We start from the raw sequence: 18634 nt of genomic DNA, 5'->3' as shown, positions 1-18634 counted from the left end.
GGCCGAGTTTTCCACAGCAGTTTTCTCTAAAACTATCACGAGCAAATAGTTAGTAGAAGAAGAGTGAATGAAGCTGCTGTAGTGAGCAGGCCCCTCTGTTGGCCTAAACAAGCACAACGTGGTAGGCTCTGCTGCCCGGTCTTTTTTCACTTTGCGGTCTGTTTTTAATGCACAGTTAAAAACGGGGACATTTCCAGGGACAGGCCACCAAAAACGGGGACGTCTGGTCACCCCACCTACAGGCCTTTCTTGCTATTGCTGGTTGTAAATACAAATACCTGCATACATACTGGATTGATAAGGAACGCTGCTATAACCATTATTAGTAGTAGTATTATTATAATGATTTAAACATTTTAACAAGTTGGGACAACCCTTCAGTTAACTACTGTACCTATCAACTATCCAGTAGTAGTAATTATGGTTCCTCAATATACATGTAACATATTACAACGTAGGCTGTGTTACAGCACGACTTTTGGTGTCCCCCTCAGGAATTGCTCTTGAGAAAATTTCATGTAATTGTCCCCTCCAAAGTTGATATCAGATTTTCACCCCTGGGAGCATATACCCACGTTGGTGATAGAAGGTCCACTCGAGGTGAGGTCCAAACTCGTCGATAGTGGGTAATGCACCTTAAAATTGGTTGCCAACCGCCAAATAAAGTCCAAGGGAGAAGAGATTACTAGAAAACGTTTTACCCTTTTATCTGTGGATTAATTGTCAGAGTAGAGGACCTTGAGCATTTCAGTAAAACACCCCAATGTTTATATCACTGGACAAATTAGCTAGCAACAGCAAGCTAGCTAGATAAATTGCCATAAATGTTTGCTTATCGACCTGTCCCTAAATTCATATAATTGGTTCAGAGTTCGTTTTGATATTTCATCCTGCGTGTCCAGATCGTGTTTGGGGTGGGGGATAAAATCAACATGCGCGCGTTGGCAGAAGCACCCGCGGTCTGGTCAGCATGTCAGTGTGTGACAACAGTTAGATATCTAAATCAATGTAAAATGGAATTAAAATGACAAAACTCTAAATTAAGGGAGAAGGATAGGCTACAACGACCCCGAGCCAACAGGTAGGCAGGCTCCTTTTTAATATTCCCGAATGGAGTTATTTGTAGCTGTAGAATGAGAAAGCGAATGCAATGCAGCCTTAATTAACCCTAGCTAGCTAGACTATCTTCGTGAAGGGGGTAGCTGCATCCCAATATGGCGACCGGTTGTGTCGAAATAAGTGGGTGTATGGAAAGCGAATCGGTCCGATTTGTTGGCACTCAAGACTGTTTTGCGTGGCAGATGGACTAGTCAATAACCCGGCGGTCAGTGCTCAATCTTCTAGTTTTGTGCCTGCCGACTCAAAGTTCTTCGTACTGTGTATAAATTGATGGTCGTGTCGCCGGTGCGGTGGTAACTACGTGGCCATTTTCTCTCGCATTACTTTATTTCAAGTAGGTTAGAAGCCTACACAATAAATAACTAATATTTATAACAATCTAGACTGTAATACATAGTCTACTACGGCAACAACCGGAGCAGTGCCCTTTACTCCTGCTTGGAAAGTAACGGTAACGGAATGGAAAGTACCTACCCAGAGTGAAAGTAAGTACACGCATACAACGCATGAAGCAACAGTAGCCTAACAGTTACACCTATAATTAACTTTATCAAAAATACGAAAAGATGGTCCTTTTTATAACTGAAAGTGTACAATCATCCTCTGACTTAACGGAAGAAAAAAACAGCTCAATCAAAAACCGTATGCCTTTACAAGTAGTTTTCCCATCTATCTATCTAGTACCCAGATTTTTTCCTGCTCAGATCATGAGGGAAGGAAAAACTTCCAAGTCCAAACAGAAACCCAACTCTGCATGGTAAAGAAAGCTTAAGGAGATTTAAACTGCAACACAGACGATACACTTTCCGTCTACCAACTTTTATTAACCATTTGCATTGTGAACACATCAAATAAAGCAATGTCCATCATTCCTTTCATTTGCACAACACCAACTAAAAATAACTAAAAATCTTTACATCGTCATGTAGTGACCAAAGTGGTGCGCAGTTGCCCAAAAAAAAAAGCTGCAAATATTGGAATTTACTGTCGAACATTTGAACCCATCTATCACTGAATCATTAGCTTTGTTATGCATCAAGAAAAAGATACCTAGCTTCTTTGATCTTCAAAGTCTGGCTCATATATCATCATATATACATTTGGATCGCATGGCACGTCACTCAGATGCTCCTTGGCTATAAGACTGCATACCTATGCGCTTTCAAACTAGGATTCTGTCCCAAATTGCACTCTATTCCCTTCATAGAGCACTGTAGTGCACTATTTAGGAAATAGGGTGCCATTTCGGAAGCACTTAGTAAAAAAGTAGAGACAAATGTTCCTATCGTAAGGAAGTAAAAACATCAGAAAATGAAACTGACAGAGGTCTCGTATCCCTTATTGCCAGCAGTGATCCAAAGGGCTTCTTATCCAGCTCATGTTTCACATGGAATTTACAAGATCCATTTCACAAAGGAAATAGTACGGGAAGTTGTTCTCCCCACCTCCATCTATCCATCCCCCTTTCGCTTTCTCTCGCTCTTCAATCTGTCTCCACAGTAAAACGCTATACTGTTAGAAAATATATAGTTTTGGTATATTGTTTTATATTGTACATAGGAACTTGAAAAACATGGGACGCTCCAACCTCCCCTTCCCAATGTCCAGACATACTGTATCTGCTGCTTCTATCTATGGAAACCATGAAGACCAGGTAGAAAGTATTTTCCTGAATGACAATCTGAACACGTGGGTCTATTCTGGATCCCCAAAGTGCTGGTGGGGGGTGTTGTGGGCCCGTGTGTCTCCTTTCTCTTCTAGTGGTAGTCCTGGTGGGGAGGAGGAGGGCTAGGTTTGGGGCGGGAGTTTATAAATGCCTTGACGGGACCTGTGGAGGAAGGAGGCCACGGTCTAGGCTCAGAACCTCAGGTGCGACTTGTGTTTCACCATGTATCTGTAGAGAGAACCGGAAGAGAAGATGGCATGTGGTCAGAAGGAGCACATGCATTCTACTGTCATCCCATTCAAATATAAATCCCAAATATTTCTATAACCCCAGAGTATATGAAGTTTAAACTTTAACAGAGAATATTATTTAACTCAATGTACAAGAGTGCTAACATTTACATGGAAACATATCTTCCAGGGTTAGGGTCAATATCATTTCAAATGAGAAAGTAAATCAAATTCCAACACCAGATTTTCCCAATTGAAGAGAATTGGAATTCAGTGCACTTCCAGAATTAATTTTAAATAATACATTTTTTCAGAAATAAGTAATTTCATTGAAAGGATAGACCAGTATAGAAAGAGGGAAGGGAGAAGGGTTTTCATAACAAGGTATAGGTGGGCTTGGTATCAACCCCATTGCGTCATGAATTTACATGTGCACAATGTGCTATCAAAACACACCTGTCGAGGGTCTCCCAGAACTTCAGGAACATGGGCCGGTCGAGATGGCGCTTGTGGTGGCTCAGCTCCAGCACGGTCACGTCCCACTTCTGCACATTGGGGTCCATCTTCTGCTCGTCATACTTCAGATGGAAGGCTCGGACTGCAGGGTGACCACAACCACACACAGTCAATTAGATAGGACCAATACTCGTTTCGAGACATGGGTTGGACAGGTTAGCTCAAATACATTAACTTAAGTCCATCTAAAGGGATCACAGGTTAGTAGCCAAAGAACTGTATGGGTAGCACTTTACAGTTTGAAATAACTGGGTAACCATTTACTTGTAACAAGAAAGACATACATACCTTGTCGAAAGTAAAGTGCTACCCCTGTATGTATAAGAGCAAGTGGGAGGAATCTCACTTTTAGCGAAAATGTCCACAGGAGATCCGTCAGGTAGCAGCCAAGGCCAGCCCTTGAACTGCCAGGCAGGGCCTTGCACGAACACGGCCACCACGCGATCCCTGCACAAACAGTCAACATCAACCTCTAGTGTGAAAACAATTCAAACAAAATGAGACCGTTTTGCATGTGTGGCACAGTAAAATGGGAGTAAGTTTTGCACAATCTTCACATTGTAAGCCAGATGTAGAGAGGATGTATAGTCATTTGTGGCCATGGGTAAGTTGAGGGGCTGGTTGCTCAAGTGGTGTAGCGGTATGTGGATTTGGGTCAAGTACTTTCATTTACAGCCGACCATTACCACAATATCGTGAGGTACTGTCGATCCTGTAGTACTGTTGTGTCTACACACACATGTACAAGAAACATATTGCTCTTTAAGAGCATTCCACACCAGGATTGTGCAACATTTGCCCATTACTCATTTCAAAATTCTTCAAGTTCTGTCAAATTGGTTATTGATCATTGCTAGACAAGCATTTTCAGGTCTTGCCATAGATTTTCAAGTAGATTAAAGTCAAAACTAACTTGGCCTCTCGGGAACATTCACTGTCTTCTTGTTAAGCAACTCCAATGTATATTTGGCCTTGTGTTTTAGGTTATTGCCCTGCTGAAAGGTGAATTTATCTCCCAGTGTCTGGTGGAAAGGAGACCAGCTTTTTCTTTAGGATCTTACCTGTGCTTAGCTCCATTTAATTTATTTTTCATCCTGAAAAACTCATAACATACCCATAACATGATGCAGCCACCACTATGCTTGAACATATGGAGAGTGGTGCTCAGTAGTATGGTTTTATTGGGTTTCCCCAAACATAACTCTTTGTATTCAGGACAAAAAGTTACTGATTTGCCAATTTTTTTGCAATATTACTTTAGTGCATTGTTGCAAACAGGATGCATGTTTTTTCAAATTCTGTACAGGCTTCCCTTTCACTGTTAATTAGGTTAGTATTGTGGAGTAACTACAAGGTTGTTTATCCATCCTCGGTTTTCTCCTATCCCAGCCATTTAACTCGTCACAGTTGGCTTCATGGTGAAATCCCTGAGCCGTGTCCTCCTCTACGGCAACAGTTAGCAAGGCTATCTATATCTTTGTAGTGACTGGGTGTATAAATACGCCTTCCAAAGTATAATTAATAATGTTACAATGCTCAAAGGGATATTCAATGTCTGTTTTCTTTAATCTACCAATAGGTGCACTTCTTTGCGAGGCATTGGAAAACCTCCCTGGTCTTTGTGGTTGAATCTGTGTTTGAACTTCACTGCTCCAATGAGGGACCTTGCAGATAATTGTATGTGTGGGGTACTGAGAGGAGGTAGTCATTCAAAAACATGTTAAATACTATTGCACAGAGTCCATGCAACTAGTTAAGCACAATTTAAACTTGCCATAACAAAGAGGTTGAATACTTATTGACAAGACATTTCAGCTATTAATTTGTAAAACATAATACCCCATAATGACAAAGTGGAATTGAGTGTAGGCCAGTGGAAAAAAAACTCAATTTATTCCATTTTAAATTCCAGCTGTAAAAAAAATGTGGAAAAAGTCAAGGGGTGTGAATACTTTCTGAAAGCACTGTATTTATGGAAGATCATGAATGTTCATGTATGGTCCTGGAGACTCACCAGTTCTAAGTGAAGTGTATGTATTGAAGATCATAAATGGTTATGGAGTAGGGTCATGTACGGTCCTGGTGACACAGTGGCTGGTCAATGATACGGAGTGGGATGTATGTATCGAAGATGCCAAATGGCCATGTACGGTGGTGGTGACTCACCAGTCCTGCGGAGCTAGTTTGAGGGGCTGGTCAATGACCCTGTAGGGCACGGTGACGCTGAGCGTGGCCCCCCCGGGCTGGATCTGGTCCTTGCGTCTCTGGAGCAGCACCTCGTTGTCCCGCTGGATGCCCTGCTTCTTCTTCTCCTCTGGCGTCACAAACCTCACGGAGAGGGGAGGGAGAAGAGTAATGGCTAATGCATACGATACAAAACCTCCGCCAAGAAAGCAAGGCAAAATAAAGTATTATGGTGGCTATGCAATGTTGTTTTCAACATGATTCTAATATAGGGATTTTTAAGTCCAACACATGTGAAGCTTGTTTTTTAGTGAAACGTTTATTGGTACATGTGGATAAATGTTGCAGTCTTGTGTGTGATAGTAACTTCATCTGAAGTGTCCTAATTAATGAAGTGTTATTATTCATTTCCAGCACAGCTATTTTAGCCCAGTCTGAATTGTTCCCACTTGGCTGTCACTCCTTCCCTCCATTTCCTTTCTAGCATACAAAACAAGTCCTACAATCTTCTTCTACCCATCAAACTAACTATAGCCTACATACCAAAACAAATGACATCCCCGTAGTTTGTTGTTGCCCGTTTTAAAACTTGGTAACTGCGAGCATGCTAGCCTCTCCACACACAATACAAGACCTACTGTACTCCCCCTATCACATTCACTGTACAGTATAGCCAAGTATATGTATAGACGACATACCAACAACAAAAAAGTGAGCATCCCCCCGTTTTTCACGCTTTATTTGGTCTGTTTACAAATGCAACTCTACACAGAGTCGGGCAGTAGACTGGGTTGGTAGCTTAAGGGTCATATTAATTTGGCACTATACCAGAAACTCAGTGAAACAGGGAGGAACTTCCTGGACTTCAGCCAATAATAAACGCTAAGTTTTAAAACACTTCCGGGAATCCCTCACAAAGGATACCAGACTAGGGTTTGGAAAGTCAATGGGAGAAGTGAAAAAGTATTTCGTTTTTCCAAATCTAAAAAAGGCACGGTCTACCTAGATTTGTGCCATTGACTTAAAGGCCCAGTGCAGTCAATGTAATTTGGAAAGCATTCAGACCCCTTCCCTTTTCCCAAAATTTGTTACGTTACAGCCTTATCCTAAAATTGATCAAATAAAAATCCTCAATCCACACACAATACCAAATAATTACAAAGCGAAAACAGGCTTTTTTTTGCAAATGTAATAATAAAAAAAACGTATGTAAATAAGTATTCAGACCCTTAGCTATGAGACTCGGGTGCATCCTGGACTCCTCCCAACTTGGAGTCCACCTGTGGTAAATTCAATTGATTGGACATGATTTGGAAAAGGCATGCACAGATCTGGGAAAGGGTGCTAACAAATGTCTCTAGCATTGAATGTCCAATAAAACATTCTTAAATGGAAGAAATTTGGAACCACCAAGACTCATCCTAGAGCTGGCCACCCGGCCAAACTGAGTAATCGGGGGAAAAGAGCCATGGTCACGGAGGTGACTAATAACCCAATGGTCACTCTGACAGAGCTCCAGAGTTCCTCTGTGGAGATGGGAGAACCTTCCAGAAGGACAACCATCTCTGCAGCACTTCACCAATCAGACCTTTATGGTAGACTGGCCAGATGGAAGCCATTACATAATATAAAAACAGATGACCACCCGCTTGGAGTTTGCCAAAAGGCACCTAAAGGACTCTGACCATGAGAAACAAGACGGTTCACCTTCCAACAGGACAACGACACAAAGCACACAGTCAAGACAGAGCATGTGTGGCTTCGGGACAAGTCTCTGAATGTCCTTGAGTGGCCCAGCCAGAGCCCAGACTTGAACCCGATCGAACATCTCTGGAGAGATCTGAAAATAGCTGTGCAGCGACACTCCCCATCCAACCTGACAGCTTGAGAGGATCTGCAGAGAAGAATGGGAGAAACTCCCCAAATACAGGTGTGCCAAGCTTGTAGCGTCACACCCAAGACGATTCGAGGCTGTAATTGCTGCCAAAGGTGCTTCAACAAAGTACTGAGTAAAGGGTCTGAATACTTATGTACATTTTATAAGTTTTATTTTTAATACATTAGCATACATTTCTAAAAACCTGGTTTATGCTTTGTCATTATGGGGTATTTTGTGTAGATTGATAAAAACATACAATTTAATCAATTTTAGAATAAGGCTAACAAAATGTGGAAAAAGTCCAGGGGTCTGAATACTTTTAGAACACACTGCATACACAGTAGCAGTCAAAAGTTGACACCTACAAGGGTTTCTCTTTATTTGTATTATTTTCTACATTGTAGAACAATAGAGAAGACCTCAAAACTATGAAATGACACATATGGAATCATAAAAAAAGTGTTAAACAAATCAAAATATATTATATATTTGAGATTCTTCAAAGTAGCCGCCGCCCTTTGCCTTGGATAGCTTTCAACACTCTTGGCATTCTCTAAAACCAGCTGGTGCGTTGCTAGTGACACAGTCAGTGATTTATTTAGAATTCAAGGCACACTTAACCAGCATGGCTACCACAGCATTCTGCAGCGATACGCCATCCCATCTGGTTTGCGCTTAGTGGGACTATCATTTGTTTTTCCAACAGGACTATGACCCAACACACCTCCAGGCTGTGCAAAGGCTATTTGACCAAGGAGAGTGATGGAAAGCTGCATCGATGACCTGGCCTCCACGATCACCTGCCCTCAACCCAATTGAGATGGTTTGGGATGAGTTGGACCACAGAGTGAAGGAAAAGCAGCCAACAAATGCTCAGCAACTAAAGGAAATCCTGGCGCATGCACGTGCACTCACAGTCTACTTACTTGAGGTCCTGCAGTAGGTCCTTTGCATTGAGCATGGTGATGAGGGATGTGGTGGCCGCTGGGATGATTACGATGGGAGTCCGAGAGCCTTTAATGAAACGAACACAATGTATATGTTTAGTTAATCTATTACCATTTATCACCATTCATCAATAACACTCGCACACACACACTGTCGTAGCAGTACATACCCTTCTTTTGATTTGGTGGGGGTCTGGCTTGGGAAACTGGAGGAGAAAAATAAACAAGTGACAGAAAGAACCGATATCCCATTATGAGCCATGTGCTGCAAAAAGTATCAAATTTGACAACAGATGAGACACACTGAACAGAGGAAATGACAACTCTGGCTTTTGTCCTGAATTAAGTGAAATGAACAGGCATAAACCAGGTAAAGCTAATGTACTCATTTTCTGATCATTAAAAATTTTTTAAAAAAAACCTTCAAGGAGTTAGTTTACCTCAGACACGCACAGCTGTAACGATGTCAGTTTGTCTGGTTCCAAGACAAGCTTTAGCCATTGGATCCAATGAGTAGTGGAGCAGCTACTCTTGATATGTTTTGCATGTTTCACAGAAGCAAAGCGCCTGTCTTTATTGTAGTTAAAACACGGATATCCACAAAGCATCTCTGTCCCGAAATCAGGTCACCCCATCAATATAATCTTATTCATTATAAACTAAAAGGCAAATCTGCTCCTATATGAGCACTCCTACCCAGATCTCATATAACAGAGCAATGTGTTTGATATGAAGAGCCTTGCGAGCTACAGTAGTTGCAGGCCTAGTGAGACTTCCAAAAATAGATTTGCTGTTTTGTTTTTAACGCTCACATCTCTTTTCAACCGTTTTTCCACCAAGGACACAAAACAGAATTGATCCTACTTTGATTATTAAGAGCTTACTTGACACGAGAGATGAGACACCGTGTTGCATTAATGCAATTGAAATTTGGGGTTCACAAATCAAAGAGAAGAAACACGGTATCATTAAATAGACATAACACTCCAAAATCGAAATGTGTCAGATAGTCAGTCATAACTCAAGTGGTCATCGGAGTCCACAAACCAGGCCATTATTAAAGATGCAGCTATATCCCACAATTCAAAATGAATGGAATAATAGGCACCATGTAACTTCCAGATTTGCTGTGCTTATCTTTTCCATTTTTGGGGGGATTGGAGGCAGCTGGGTCACCTTTTTTTTTTGTTGCCGTTTGCAGTCCTCTCATTGGCAGAATTAACATCTTTCAGTTGCGCGGTCTGATGGAGCTGTTCTGCCCGACTCTCCCACACAGCTCCCAGGCACAGCTCCCAGGCAGTCACTTGTCCCAGGCAGTCACTTTTGAACTGATGCGAAGCCAGAGCACTTGTCTTGTAACTAACCTAAAACCAATGTTTACGCTCTCCTTTTCATGTAGGCTATTTTTGTTTTGATCACATCAGAAGCTCTAGTTTCCCATATGCACTGTTAATCATTCAACTTTGTTGCCGCTCTTGCACCTATTGTGGAAATTGATGTATACTGAGAGAGACTAATTTCTTTATACAATCACCTTTATTTAATATTGATTAATTATTACAATAATGCAGTTGGTCGGCCACACACTAAAAGGTGTTTTGCCGAGAGCTTAACCTTTAATGAAAAAAAAAACAGATCTTATATAGGGGACCCAAAAATGCGTAGTCATGGCTGCTTCCACCTCCACATGCAGATCGGGGGCACCATCCTGGGTTCATCCTGTGGTCACCTGCACCCGGTGCCATTTCCCAGATGCAAGAATGATTGGACACAATATGGGATTGTTCTACTCCGCCAGGCTGTCTATCTCGGGTCACACACACATCACATCACATCTACGGAATGCCAGCTGTAGGTAAATTGTCAGCTCAAGCCCCAGAGGCCCAACTCAGTCCCACAGATGGGGGGGGCGGGGGGGAAAAAGATGCTTTTTGATCAATAATACTTGACATTTTTTGGAAAGCTCAAATTACCCCCTTGATGGTTATGATGGGGAGAAAATCAGAGCTGTAAATGGTTTAACCTGTAACCAAGGCTTTATAGCCAATATGGTTAATTATGGCTGGCATTGGTCACAATCTGCCACAATACCAATGTTGCCAGCCAAGGTATACTAGGAGATAGTAGGCCTAGTTGGACAAGGCTATCTGAATGTGTACAATGGAAGTTAGAGGTAGACTAAACATTCATTATTTAATAGAACAAAAAGCACTAACTACCTGACTAAAATGGCTGTGACTAAAACTAGACTAGAATTGTCCAGAGTTTGTCGACTGATAACTAAAACTAAAAGGATGAAATGACTAAAATGTGACTTAAGACTAAAATGGTGTTAAGACTAAAAACTAAACAACAAAAAAAGCTGCAAAAATTAACACTGCTTTAAAAGCTCGAGTGGCACAGTGGTCTAAGGCACTGCATCTCAGTGCTATAGGCGTCACTACAGACCCTGGTTTGATTCCAGGCTGTATCACAACCGACTGTGATTGGGAGTCCCATAGGGTGGCGCACAATTGGCCCAGCGTCGTCCGGGTTAGGGTTTGGCTGGGGTAGGCCCATCATTGTAAATAAGAATTGGATCTTAACTGACTAGCCTAGTCAAATTAAAAATATATATATATTTTTTAAAGTGGAGTTTCAGTGTTCATTTCTCCAGGCCAGCATTTGTGATGTCTGCTAGTTCATCAAACCAGGCTCATCTATTAATCTACACAAGCAGAGTAGTGGAAATGTGTAACATTCTGCCTGTCAGGCTATCTGTTACGAAATCCCTGCTGGAGACCCTTAGCACACCATCTCATTACCTCCGTTTCTTTTGTTTCAGAAACACTACCTTTCCATGTACATTTAATCCGTGTGTGTGTCAAAGTACCCTTGCCTGTGTAACTGAGGTTGCCTTATTCACCTCTAACTGGGGGAGGTGCTAGTGGGTCACAGATCAGCCCAAACGGAGATTCGCTCTTTCACGATCGCTCACATGCTGAAACAGGAAAGGGTCTTCCACAAACTGTTGCCACAAAGTTGGAAGCACAGAATCGTTTGGAATGCCATAGTATGCTGTAGCGTTCAGATTCCCCTTCACTGGAACTATGGGGCCTAGCCCAAAGCATGAAAAACAGCCCCAGACCATTATTCCTTCTCCACTAAACTTTACAGTTGGTAGTATACATTGGGACAGGTACCGTTCTCCCGGCATCCTCAAAACACAGATTTGTCCGTCGGACTGCCAGATGGTGAAGCGTGATTCATCACTCCAAAAGAACGCGTTTCCACTGCTCCAGGGTCAAATGGTGGCGAGCATGACACCACTCTAGCCGACAGTTGGCATTGCGCATGGTGATCTAAGGCTTGTGTGTGGCTGCTTGGCCATAGCAACCCATTTCATGAAGCTCCTGACAAACAGTTATTGTAATGAAGTTGCTTCCAGAGGCAGTGTTGCAACCAAGGACATAATTTTTGCGTACTGCGCGCTTCAGCACTCGCCGGTCCAGTTCTGTGAGCTTGTGTGGCCTACCACGTCGCGGCTGAGCAGTTATTGTGAAGTGGAAACGTCTACAAGCAACAGCACTTAGTTGTCCAGGGCAGCGCTAGCAGGGCAGAAATTTGACGAACTGATATGTGGAAAGGTGGCATCCTATGACGGTGCCACGTTGAAAGTCACTGAGCTCTTCAGTAAGGCCATTCTACTGCCAAAGTGTGTCTATGGAGATTGCAGACTGTGTGCTCGATTTTAAACACTTGCCAGCAACGAATCCACGAATTTGAAGGGGTGTCCACATACTTTTGTATATTTAGTGCATGTCACACAAAAACACACCCCTAAACACACACACACAGAGAGAATGTGACTTCTCTACACAGCCATAGAGATGCCGAATAACAGAAGGGGATAGCAAAACAGACATGTGATTCATCACGCTGCACAAAGACCGGGGAAGGAGTGACCTTCAGCTCTGGACCTCATGTTCTTTTCATTTCCACGATAACTGCCATGTGTGGGAACAATGACGGACGCTTGATGGCAGCTGCTAAACACTTGTCTGACCGCGTTCCGTGTAGGATGCCGATCACAGAATTGACAGGACGTTTATAACGTTGACGTTTGGCAGCTCTCCTTTCATGAACAATTCCATATACGCATCTAGATCCATAGCCTCCGATACGTTTTAGTGTGATTTGATTTGGGGAACGAATTCATGTGATTTGGTTTATTACTATCTGCTGCTGATGGGATGACTTCTCAAAGTAGAGTGTGTATGTGTGTGTAGGCATTAGGGGTGGGGGCAATTTATACTTTTACTCCCCCCACTTATCTGAAACCGCCATCACCCACTGATTAACTTGTCATTTTTGCAGATCAAATGTTGTTGAGCTACTACTGTCAATATTCATCTTTAGAAATTAGCATGGCATTTAGCCAATGCATATATTTGAGCTTCGAATTATTGCAGTCAAAACAGGGTGAGAGAGAGTGCACCTCAAGGCTTAAAGAGATTCATAGACAGAACTCTGCAGGGGAGTGAAAGAGATAAGAAACAAGAGACATACCACTATAAAGCAACTTGGGGAGTGGAAGCTTACTGCTGAGCCCTTAGAAAACACTGGAACTATATTTCGCTCCTGCAAGTTTGTATAACTGTATATGCATGGGCTTGGTCTCATGAGTAGGTGTTGATGTAGGCAGTTACATCACTATGGGCAAGCATAATAAAAGCAACTTGGACTTTTCCTATTTTGCAGAACTCGGGAGAGACATCTTTGACTTCTGTCTACAGCTGTATTGATTAAAACTGATATGATTTACAAGTGCACATTTTGAGTATTCATTATTAAAATAGAAGCCCAAGAAAAGAACCCCAACAGTGGCTAGCTTCACAACACATAACCCGGTCCGGTCGAGCCTCACTAGCCAGCAACTTATGTTAGCTTTGGGCAACAGGGTTAAGCAGCTGGCTAGCCATTTGTTTTCATGAACTGATGTTCAATAGGCGAACAACAAGTGGCAACCTAGCCAATACTTAAATCACAAGGATTCCTAAATCATTGCTAAGAATAATGAAAATGACTGCAGTTTCTACTGGTCATTGTTTTCAGGCTGGTTGTATTAGTGCTTGCTTGGTACCAAGCTAAAGCTAGCTACCCCAGAAGCTGCAGTCAAAACAAACAATGCTTTATTACTAACACGGTATTGTAAACACAATTCGTGGCGGGTGTTTGCACCACTGACAGTGCTACTGTATCTTTTTTGACACGCAATGAGCCAAACGGCGTTCCATAGTATGTATGTCGTGAAGCTAATAATAGTGATGCTATTACTGTGTAACTCCGGTAGGGTAACATCTGAAAAATAGCGCACTTGCTAGTGTGTACTTGTGCTCAACCAGTCGGCGAAAGCCAACATCACACACACACGACAGAGAACGGTTGATTGCCCTTAACAATGAATTCCATTCACCTTTGAGTTGTCTCGCTAAAATGTTCTTACTCTTTCAAATGACTGCTTGATCCACACAGACGACATTGTGGGCTTGGTTAGGAATGCTGTGTTGCACGTGAAGCGCAAAATCTTTCTTGCCATTATTACGTCATGTACCACGTTATATAGGTATGCACGTTAGCTTTGACATCAGTTTTTAACATCGCCGTTAAACTAGATATTGGCCGATACCGATGTTAGCATTTTTAGCTAATATTAGCCGATTCCGACATGTTCACCGATATATCGTGCATCTCTAGTTTAGGAATCCCCAACTATTTGCACCCACAATTTTTTGGGGACATAAGACGGAGAATCAAGAAATCAGCTCCAAGTGATTAACATTTTGGATATCTTTTCCCAAGTATTCCAACGCAGAGAGAATAAAAATAAAATAAAAATTGGTCTACCAGCCACTGTTGTAGGTAGAAAATAAAAAATCTACCAGCCGCCCAGATTCTTTTCAACAAAAACATAAAGCGCAACATGCCTGGTCCCAAATTTCATGAGCTGAAATAAGACACCAGAAATGTTCCATGCACAAAAAAACTGTTTCTCTAAGACTTTGTCCACAAATTAGTTTACATCCCTGTTAGTGAGCATTTCTCTTTTGTCAAGATAATCCATCCATCTGACAGGTGTTGCATATTAAGAAGCTGATTAAACTCCATGATCATTACACAGGTGCACCTTGTGCTGGGGGCAATAGGAGGCCACTAAAATGCTCAGTTATGCCACAAATGTCAAGTTTTGAGGGAGCGTGCAATTGGCATGCTGACTTCAGGAAGTCTACCAGGCATGTACCAGGCAGATGGTGTTGTGTGAGCGAGCAGTTTTCTGTTATCAACGTTGTGAACAGAGTGCCTCATGGTGGCGGTGGGGTTATAGTATGGGCAGGCATAAGCTACGGACAACATACACAATTGCATTTTATCGATGGCAATTTGAACCTACTTCCGGCGCCGACAGAGATGGCCGCCTCGCTTCGCGTTCCTAGGAAACTATGCAGTTTTTTGTTTTTTTTACGTGTTATTTCTTACATTAGTACCCCAGCTCATCTTAGGTTTCATTACATACAGTCGAGAAGAACTACTGAATATAAGATCAGCATCAACTCACCATCAGTACTACCAAGAATATGTTTTTCGCGATGCGGATCCTGTGTTCTGCCTTACAAACAGGACAACTGAGTGGATTCCATGCAGCGACCCAAAAAAAAACAACTCCGAAAAAGAGGGAAACGAGGCGGTCTTCTGGTCAGACTCCGGAGACGGGCACATCGTGCACCACTCCCTAGCATTCTTCTTGCCAATGTCCAGTCTCTTGACAACAAGGTTGATGAAATCCGAGCAAGGGTAGCATTCCAGAGGGACATCAGAGACTGTAACGTTCTTTGCTTCACGGAAACGTGGCTCACTGGAGTGACTCTATCCGAAGCGGTGCAGCCAACGGGTTTCTCCACACATCGCGCAGACAGAAACAAACAACTTTCTGGTAAGAAGAGGGGCGGCGGCGTATGCCTTATGACTAACGTGACATGGTGTGATGAAAGAAACATACAGGAACTCAAATCCTTCTGTTCACCTGATTTAGAATTCCTCACAATCAAATGTAGACCGCATTATCTACCAAGAGAATTCTCTTCGATTATAATCACAGCCGTATACATCCCCCCCCAAGCAGACACATCGATGGCTCTGAACGAACTTTATTTAACTCTTTGCAAACTGGAAACCATTCATCCGGAGGCTGCATTCATTGTAGCTGGGGATTTTAACAAGGCTAATCTGAAAACAAGACTCCCTAAATTTTATCAGCATATCGATTGCGCAACCAGGGGTGGAAAGACCTTGGATCATTGTTACTCTAACTTCCGCGACGCATATAAGGCCCTGCCCCGCCCCCCTTTCGGAAAAGCTGACCACGACTCCATTTTGTTGATCCCTGCCTACCGACAGAAACTAAAACAAGAGGCTCCCACGCTGAGGTCTGTCCAACGCTGGTCCGACCAAGCTGACTCCACACTCCAAGACTGCTTCCACCACGTGGACTGGGACATGTTTCGTATTGCGTCAGACAACAACATTGACGAATATGCTGATTCGGTGTGTGAGTTCATTAGAACGTGTGTTGAAGATGTCGTTCCCATAGCAACGATTAAAACATTCCCTAACCAGAAACCGTGGATTGATGGCAGCATTCGCGTGAAACTGAAAGCGCGAACCACTGCTTTTAATCAGGGGAAGGTGTCTGGTAACATGACCGAATACAAACAGTGCAGCTATTCCCTCCGCAAGGCTATCAAACAAGCTAAGCGTCAGTACAGAGACAAAGTAGAATCTCAATTCAACGGCTCAGACACAAGAGGCATGTGGCAGGGTCTACAGTCAATCACGGACTACAGGAAGAAATCCAGCCCAGTCACGGACCAGGATGTCCTGCTCCCAGGCAGACTAAACAACTTTTTTGCCCGCTTTGAGGACAATACAGTGCCACTAACACGGCCGGCAACGAAAACATGCGGTCTCTCCTTCACTGCAGCCGAGGTGAGTAAGACATTTAAACGTGTTAACCCTCGCAAGGCTGCAGGCCCAGACGGCATCCCCAGCCGCGCCCTCAGAGCATGCGCAGACCAGCTGGCCGGTGTGTTTACGGACATATTCAATCAATCCCTATACCAGTCTGCTGTTCCCACATGCTTCAAGAGGGCCACCATTGTTCCTGTTCCCAAGAAAGCTAAGGTAACTGAGCTAAACGACTACCGCCCCGTAGCACTCACTTCCGTCATCATGAAGTGCTTTGAGAGACTAGTCAAGGACCATATCACCTCCACCCTACCTGACACCCTAGACCCACTCCAATTTGCTTACCGCCCAAATAGGTCCACAGACGATGCAATCTCAACCACACTGCACACCGCCCTAACCCATCTGGACAAGAGGAATACCTATGTGAGAATGCTGTTCATTGACTACAGCTCGGCATTCAACACCATAGTACCCTCCAAGCTCGTCATCAAGCTCGAGACCCTGGGTCTCGACCCCGCCCTGTGCAACTGGGTACTGGACTTCCTGACGGGCCGCCCCCAGGTGGTGAGGGTAGGCAACAACATCTCCTCCCCGCTGATCCTCAACACTGGGGCCCCACAAGGGTGCGTTCTGAGCCCTCTCCTGTACTCCCTGTTCACCCACGACTGCGTGGCCACACACGCCTCCAACTCAATCATCAAGTTTGCGGACGACACAACAGTGGTAGGCTTGATTACCAACAACGACGAGACGGCCTACAGGGAGGAGGTGAGGGCCCTCGGAGTGTGGTGTCAGGAAAATAACCTCACACTCAACGTCAACAAAACTAAGGAGATGATTGTGGACTTCAGGAAACAGCAGAGGGAACACCCCCCTATCCACATCGATGGAACAGTAGTGGAGAGGGTAGCAAGTTTTAAGTTCCTCGGCATACACATCACAGACAAACTGAATTGGTCCACTCACACAGACAGCATTGTGAAGAAGGCGCAGCAGCGCCTCTTCAACCTCAGGAGGCTGAAGAAATTCGGCTTGTCACCAAAAGCACTCACAAACTTCTACAGATGCACAATCGAGAGCATCCTGGCGGGCTGTATCACCGCCTGGTACGTCAACTGCTCCGCCCTCAACCGTAAGGCTCTCCAGAGGGTGGTGAGGTCTGCACAACGCATCACCGGGGGCAAACTACCTGCCCTCCAGGACACCTACACCACCCGATGTCACAGGAAGGCCATAAAGATCATCAAGGACATCAACCACCCGAGCCACTGCCTGTTCACCCCGCTATCATCCAGAAGGCGAGGTCAGTACAGGTGCATCAAAGCTGGGACCGAGAGACTGAAAAACAGCTTCTATCTCAAGGCCATCAGACTGTTAAACAGCCACCACTAACATTGAGTGGCTGCTGCCAACACACTGACACTGACTCAACTCCAGCCACTTTAATAATGGGAATTGATGGGAAATGATGTAAATATATCACTAGCCACTTTAAACAATGCTACCTTATATAATGTTACTTACCCTACATTATTCATCTCATATGCATACGTATATACTGTACTCTATATCATCGACTGTATCCTTATGTAATACATGTATCACTAGCCACTTTAAACTATGCCACTTTGTTTACATACTCATCTCATTTGTACATACTGTACTCGATACCATCTACTGTATCTTGCCTATGCTGCTCTGTACCATCACTCATTCATATATCCTTATGTACATATTCTTTATCCCCTTACACTGTGTACAAGACAGTAGTTTTGGAATTGTTAGTTAGATTACTTGTTGGTTATTACTGCATTGTCGGAACTAGAAGCACAAGCATTTCGCTACACTCGCATTAACATCTGCTAACCATGTGTATGTGACAAATAAAATTTGATTTGATTTGATTTGATTTGAATGCACAGAGATACCGTGACGAGATCCTGAGGCCAATTGTCGTACAATTCATCCAACCGCCATTTCCTTATGTTTCAGCATTATAAAGCACGACCCCATGTCGCAAGAAACTGTACACAATTTCTGAAAGCCGAAAATGTGCAAGTTCTTCCATGGCCTGCATATTCCGACATGT

General features: G+C 43.3%; 2 protein-coding genes across 7 annotated transcripts in view; one reads left to right on the top strand and one right to left on the bottom strand.

Annotated features, from left to right (window-relative positions):
- Window positions 1-945: 945 nt before the first annotated feature.
- The window catches only part of LOC110530040 (beta-1,3-galactosyltransferase 2), a 35237-nt gene continuing 17548 nt past the window's right edge, over window positions 946-18634 (top strand). Inside the window, exons 1-2 of one of the 4 annotated variants that reach the window (XR_005052895.1) lie at window positions 1098-1604; window positions 1801-2440. The gene's annotated coding sequence lies outside the window, so the exon portion shown is untranslated. The other 3 variants (XM_021612810.2, XM_036985599.1, XM_021612808.2) reach the window with 3 other exon arrangements.
- LOC110530041 (parafibromin) overlaps window positions 1923-18634 on the bottom strand; it is a 64858-nt gene continuing 48146 nt past the window's right edge. For all 3 annotated transcript variants that reach the window (XM_036985598.1, XM_036985596.1, XM_036985597.1), the window contains 6 exons: window positions 8712-8747; window positions 8521-8608; window positions 5698-5859; window positions 3878-3978; window positions 3472-3613; window positions 1923-3013 (listed from right to left, as the gene is read on the bottom strand). In XM_036985598.1, the coding sequence (XP_036841493.1) occupies window positions 2977-3013; window positions 3472-3613; window positions 3878-3978; window positions 5698-5859; window positions 8521-8608; window positions 8712-8747 (566 nt within the window). In that variant the 3' untranslated portion in view covers window positions 1923-2976. The remainder of the gene's footprint in view (window positions 3014-3471; window positions 3614-3877; window positions 3979-5697; window positions 5860-8520; window positions 8609-8711; window positions 8748-18634) is intronic.

Source organism: Oncorhynchus mykiss, chromosome 8 (assembly GCF_013265735.2).
Source record: "Oncorhynchus mykiss isolate Arlee chromosome 8, USDA_OmykA_1.1, whole genome shotgun sequence".
Taxonomy (NCBI): Eukaryota; Metazoa; Chordata; class Actinopteri; order Salmoniformes; family Salmonidae; genus Oncorhynchus; species Oncorhynchus mykiss.
This window is presented reverse-complemented; position numbering and strand designations above follow the sequence as displayed.